Source organism: Pinus tabuliformis, chromosome 2_1 (assembly GCF_031772625.1).
Source record: "Pinus tabuliformis cultivar Carrire ecotype Pingquan chromosome 2_1, CPIR1, whole genome shotgun sequence".
NCBI lineage: Eukaryota > Viridiplantae > Streptophyta > Pinopsida > Pinales > Pinaceae > Pinus > Pinus tabuliformis.
The window spans coordinates 488,667,775-488,674,912 of record NC_142299.1 but is presented as its reverse complement, the minus strand read 5'-3'; the positions used below and the strand labels follow the sequence as shown (position 1 = coordinate 488,674,912).

The following is a 7,138-nucleotide window of genomic DNA, read 5'->3' as shown; positions in this document are numbered from 1 at the left end:
TTTAAGTCAAAAGTATTTATGGTTGTAAATTCATGAAGCCATGTGACTATGATTAAGGGATTTGACTGAAAATCTTCTAAAATATTCTTAAATATAGCAATTATGTATCGCATCACCTCTCCTTGGAGATTATCAATATACAGTCCCATTGTTTTTGGGATGATGTCAAGAATTTAAACATCAAAATTATCACAATGTGCAATTTACATTCATTTAATTAATATTATTCATAATTTCAAACTCATTTCACTTATAATATATCATTTTGATTCCTTTAAATAATTGTATTGAATTTATTTTTTTAAATACTCTTTTTTAATACATCAAATTAAAAATAAAACAAACTTTTAATATATTAAATGAAAACATAATCTATTTTGACAATAATAAACTTATATGTAATATATTTACTAATCGATGTTTATAATAATTCTAAAACAATATAAACACATTATGAATATGCAAATCTAAAAGACAATACTCTTTCTAACCTAATATCATTTACTAACCCATTTCCAATTTGTTAAGTTATGCACCAAATTTCATGAATTTGTCGAGTGAGAAAAGCTGGCTAAGAACGACGCTTTGTAAATGTATCTTCAAAGTCATATGCATCAATTAATTAAATATAATTTTTTATTTTTATTTTTAATTTAAAATTATTCACAGTGAATTTGACATAGCCATCTCTTTCGCTTATTAAATTTATCAAATCAAGAAAACTATAAATATAAAAATATATTTCTAAATATAAATTAATAATATTTTTCAAATTTGATATAAAACAAATTACAAAACCTTCAATGTTAACAAAATATCGAACGACAAAACTATGAATATAAAATTAGTCCAGATTCATATAATTCTAAATCTATCATAAGCGGAGAGGGATCAAATCCTTCGAGGTGCAAACCTTTTTTTTAGTGTAAAACTTGAGGAAATGTTTGCACCTCGAGGGATTTGATCCCTCTCGGCACATGATAGATCCGGTGTTAGATGGATTTAGGTTGGTTTTAGTTGTGCACAATCACAGAAAATTTGTTGAACATCTTATTATTGTGACCATTTTAAATATGCTAAATATGTGTGAGATTAATTTGCTCATTTTACTTTTAAATTCGCTTAGTTTGTTGGGATGATAAATATTGTTAATAACTTTAATGATGAAAAATGATGAAATATAAATTTTGAATGCAAAGTGACAATTTAATAGTATCGAATAAAAGAAAATGTGAATAATAAGAATATAGTCAATTATAAATAGTCTTTATTTTGATCATTTCAAATTATTTTCTTCTACGATTCTTATCTTCATCCCTGATACTTTTGCCATCATTTCATATTGATTTATATGAAAAGGGAAATTGAAATCGTAAATCATTTAAATGTTTAACTTGAGCTATAGTAGTAAACATCTTGCCTTGTCTCTCTTACTCTCTAATATTAATAGGCTGAATTACTATAATACAAAAAAGAATGCACATTGTCAATCATTTTTTTCTGCTCACATTGAAATCAATGCACATATTCATCCAATCACTTTAAAATTAATAAACCATCATACATATTGTTACATAAAATAAAAATTTAACATCTACACTGAAATTTATGCATCGAATACAAGCAATCAAATAATATTACAAAATATCTATAGTAAAATCAATGCATCTAGTGAAAGCAATCAAATAGGATTAAAAATCAACATCTACAATGAAATCAATGCATCTAGTGCAAGAAAGTAAATACATTTCGAAATCAACATCTATATTTAAATCAATGCATATAGTGCAAGCAATCCAATATAATTAGAAATACACATCTACACCGAAATCAATGCATCTAGTGCAAACAATCAAATAGGATTAGAAAAAACATCTACATTGAAATGAATACATCTAGTGAAAAAAAATCATATAGGATTAGAAAAAAACATCTACATTGAAATCAATGCATTTAGTGAAAAAAATCAAATATGATTAGAAATAAACATCTACAATGAAATCAATGCATCTAGTGCAACCAATCAAATAGAATTAGAAATCAACATCTACACTAAAATCAATGCATCCAGCGCAATCAATCAAATATGAATTTATAAATCAACATCTTCACTGAAATCAATACATCTAGTGAAAACAATCAAATAGGATTAGAAATCAATATCTACACTAAAATCAATGCATCTAGTGAAAGAAATATTCTTGCCTCACTCCCCCTTCCATCTATATTTATATCTCCCTCCATCTCTTATTCTTTATCTTATTATCTCACCCTCGCCCCACAAATACACATGTTCTCTGTCTCTCCATATCTATCCCTCCCTTCTTTATTCTCTCTATCTCTCTCTTCTTATCTCTCTTCACCTTCCATCTATATCTCTATATCCCTTTGTCTCTCTATATCACCCACAAAACATACACAATCTTTCTCCATATCTCTCTCTCTCTCCCTACCTCTTCCTTCCCCCTCTCGCTCTCTTCCCCTTCTCTCGCTCTCTCCCACCTTCTATATTTCTTCCCTCCTACTCTCCTCTCTCCATATCTCTCCATGTCCCTTATCACTCCCTCTCTCTCTCTTTCTCTACCTTTCTCTCTCTATGTCTTTCTTCTTACCTCCCTCTCTCCCGCTGTCCAACTCCATATCTCTCCATCTCCCTCTCTCCTTCTCTCTCTCAAGTCTTGTCTCTCTTCCTTCTTCTCACTCCCTTTCACTCCCACCTCTCTCTCTCTCTCTCCAACTCTGTCACTATCTCCCTCCCTCTCTCCTCCTCTCTCCTTATCTCCCCCATTCTCTTCAACTCTCTTTCTTTGTCTCTCTATCTCAACCCTAAACATACATACTATTTCTCCATCTCTCCCAAATGTTACTCTCTCTCTCTCTCTTTCTCTATGTATTTCTTCTTCCCTTCCTCTCTCCCCTTCTCCTTCCATCTCTCTATCTCTCCTTCTCTCCTCCTTTCTGTCCCTCCCTCTCTTTCCTCCTCTCCCCTCCCTTGTCACACTCTCTATCTCTCCACCTCTATTACTTCATATTAATCCAAAATTGTTAAATTTAATAATATTAATACTATAACATATTAATATTAGATTTAATTATATTATTATTTGTTTATATTAGAAATATATTTAATGATGTTTTTTTAATTGGAATGATAACAAAATCATCATAAAACTACAACAAATTAATATTTTAAATATTACAATTTTGACTTGGAAATATTTATGTTTTTAAAAATCTTGATATATCTATAGGATATGGTTTTTCCTTTCAAAGGTTCATTTTACAAATATTTAATTAAAACAAATATTAAATATTTTGGAGTAGGATTTCTCATTCTTGGTATTGAATTAAACTTTTTCCTATTATCTAAGAAATAATATTGGAGTAAATATGTTTAAAATTTCACCTAATTTAGAATTTTAATATGGTAAAAAAAATGTTGAAGATAAATTTATGATCCATTCATAATCAAGGAGAAATTATTATATTCTCAGAGTATTAGTTATTTCTAAAAAAATATTTGATGAAATATAATATTGTTATCTTCCAAATTTGAAAACTATGTTAATCATAAAAAATACTTCCTTACTTTAATATTAACATCTATTATTTTTCGAGCTGCCACGACGACTAGAGTAAAGTCAAGTTGAAGCTAAGTTAGGGGGAATGGGGGCAAACTAATTTAGCAGGGGGCAAAGGAGATGAGGGGCGTGGCTCTGATTGGCTTGGCTTCTAGGCTATAGGCTCTGTAGATGGCCATGCACCTTACTTCCAAGACTGTAATCAAAACATTTGTAAGGTAGGGGTCATTCAGGGGTGTCCTGAGAGTCATGGGTGGGGGATCCTTATGCTCGAGGGTTTTACAAATGAATCATGGGTGGGGGATATGATACATCAGCAAAAAATTGGGAGGTGGCAATATAGAAAATAATGTTTTGGAAATTATGTTTTCTTGTTCCCGTAGCAGGCTCGTTGAAAGGTAACTACCCATGACAGAATTTGGCTGGAAGGTACAGGGACAGAGAGGCAATGGGTCATGCTGCGAAGGGAAAGGGACGAGGAAAGAGACCGCGGGGGAGTGAGGTTGAGGCTGAGTTGAGCACTGTGGGTAAACGACGAGGCAAAAAACCCGTGGCCAACCTGATACAGGAAGCGGTGGTTGCTTACGCGGATGACACCAAGGAGGAAATCAAATGGATCATTGAAGAATGGGGGGAGTATATAAATCGCCAAACGAGTATAGAGGTAGTTGATATGGAGGATTGGAAGCTCTTGGTTTCGGATCCAGGACACATCAGAGGACGAGAGACACAATACAAGCACACCCTATATCTATATCGGCTTATGAAATGCTTCCTGGGCAAGGCCATGGAACAAATTTGGATGACTACTCTCCAAGATTTTCCAAATTTTCAAAATTTTCAATTCCAATTGTAGAAAAAGGATGTCTGCCTAGGTCGTATTGAGAAACATTTCCCATGCATGTTCTCGCACACTTAGCTACCAGGCTCCAGCGCGAAAGATCCAACCTCGATTACATCGGCATCGACCGAGTACGATGACTAACATGCTGGTTGTTAGTTATTTTTTGATTAGTTTTCATGCGAATAACTTGTAATTTACAGTTTACAGTCATATATATATATATATACGGATGGTTGTGGACATGACAATCAAATTTATATAGATTGGATAGATAAACTAAATATTTTTTGTACTCTATATAATTGTAACTTGCTTATTTTATAATGAAAAAAAAAATCTACTAAATTTAATAAAAAAAAACATTTATTATTTCATGCTATTATCCTCTATAAATTAAAATAAATAACCATCTATTATAATGAATTTATGATAATGGAAATTCTTATAATGATAAATGTAAAGTACATGTAATAACATCAAAACTCTCAAAGCTTGTTCTTAATGAGCATATGATATTATTTACTTAAATTATACTTGTAATTCGGTTCATTATTTTAACAAAAAAATTTACCCAAATATACTTTTTATGTATCACAATTGATTTAATTAAAATATAATAGTTGCCATTAGTTATTAGTTAGATATGAGCAGCCATTTATCGTAGTGGACAACTATATCTAGTACACTAAGGGAAGGTCAATCCAACACGATACATGTTAATTGTGATCTATTAATTACGAAGTATACACGTATTAGTTAAGGTACATTGCCAGACGAGCAACTCCGATATGAATACTCGTTTGTTACCATCGTGAGAGAATACGACCCTTCACAAATGTCAAGTACTAATCATCCATTATTATTGTTATAGGATCTGCTATTTAGTACCTCGGTTGATATGATTCGCGTGAGTAAAAGGCGTTAGATGTTAACCATACGTTAAAGACGTAGCGGACATGTGTTTATAGTACAGGAGTAAAAAATTATTACAACTCGTTTATCAATGGATAATACCGCAAGTCTCTATCCAGCCAGTGTAACCATTAGAGTTTTAGATTCCACTCACATTGGGTAAGGGTGTAAGGGCAGAAGTGTAAATTGAATTGAACATGTATAAAGTGACGAAATTCAAGTGGAAATTGTATTACATTAACATAATTTTTTTTCCCAAGAGAGAAAAAAGCGCAATATTTTATATTGAGTCAATATAATTATTTGATAGTACATATAATTGATCCGTCGATATCTGTCCGTGGGTACAGAAGTATCATAAGCCCTTGTAGATATCAGCAACATTGACAAAACATGCAAATATATGGGGACATCAAAATAGTGTATAGAGAAACAAAAATAGCATATGTGTAGAGATACTGAAACAACATTAGCTATGTGATCAGGAAGATTCATATATAAGGAGATCTGTATGAGACAGACATATTCAGGTGTCGATGTGTCCATAGACCGAGGTCCATATGGCGGCAATGTTATCCAGGATGGACATAAGAGGCGCCTTTGAGTCGTTGAAAATCTTGGAATTCCGCCATTTCCAGGAGCACCAAAGAAAGATTAAGATGAGATATCGCCGAGGGATGCTTTGTCTGCTCCACCAAGTGAAAGCTGCATAGGAAGAGTCAAAAACAATGTGAGGGAAATCAAAAGTAATAGCCAGTTCATACCAGATTTTTCGGATGGATGGGCAATGAAAAAACATGTGGAAGTTTGATTCCTCATCAGCTTCGCACATCGAACACCTGCTAGGACCGTGCCAACATCTTTTCCTTAAATTGTCCCATGAGAGGTTCTTGTTGTAGAATACCAGCCACGCAAAGTGGATATATTTCAGGGGACATCCCGCCTTCCAGAAAGCCACAGGAAAAATATGACGTGTAGGAGAAATCTTGGAGAGAATCATGTCTGAGTAAATGTCGCGGACTCGCGCAGGCGGCCGGGCATTCGACACAGACCATATAAGGTGATCGGATATCCCATAACGGTGAAGCCCGCATAAACAAAAATATTCTGTGAGAGATTTCCAAATGACTCCTAGCTCATCCGACAAACAGAGAGCATTAGCGTCCTTCCAGATGGGAGTAGAACCATTCCAAGTTAATATAAGCTTATCCCATGTGAATATGCCGCTCCGATGAAGGAAGGATAAAAGGTTTTCAGGGATAAGTATTCCTCTGTGGCCACACATAATAGGATCGATGCCAATTAAGATCCTATTACCAGTGAATATCCTCCATTTCAGGCGCTGCAAGAAATATTGTTCTATCTTCCGTAAACTGAGCCAAATAGCAGATCCCTGTCGAGTCCCAATCGACCCCGCTCTGTACCAGTATTCCAGACTTTTCCCTTTCATGTATTTCAGCTTGATAATATTGCTCCATGGTCCATCGCCAAATATACCTCGCCATAGGGAACGGCATAGGAGAGCATGGCCAAATAACCTTAAGTCCTTAAGTCCCCAACCTCTGTGTTGCTTGGGAATAGAAACGGCATCCATCTTGACGAGATGATATTTCCATCGGTCGGATTTACCACCCCACATAAAGTTAGCCGAAACCTTATTCATCCAGTGGATAATACAAGCAGGAAGGTAAAATAAATGAGCCCAATAGACAGACATTTAAGACAAGACCGCTTGAGTTAAAATAATTTTGCCAGCCAATGAAAGGGACCTGTATTCCCAAGCCGAGATCTTTTTATAGAA

The 7,138-nt window shown here is 33.9% G+C and overlaps 1 protein-coding gene across 1 annotated transcript; it reads right to left on the bottom strand.

Annotated features, from left to right (window-relative positions):
- Positions 1-5,863: 5,863 nt before the first annotated feature.
- On the bottom strand, positions 5,864-6,931 carry LOC149201041 (uncharacterized). The gene has a single exon (XM_089401173.1). It carries the CDS (start codon positions 6,929-6,931, stop codon positions 5,864-5,866), a length of 1,068 nt encoding a protein of 355 aa, XP_089257299.1.
- Positions 6,932-7,138: the final 207 nt, after the last annotated feature.

What these genes read in the sequence shown, in the direction of transcription:
- LOC149201041 (XM_089401173.1), bottom strand. Translation starts at nt 6,931, where the DNA reads ATGGATGCCGTTTCTATTCCCAAGCAACACAGAGGTTGGGGACTTAAG.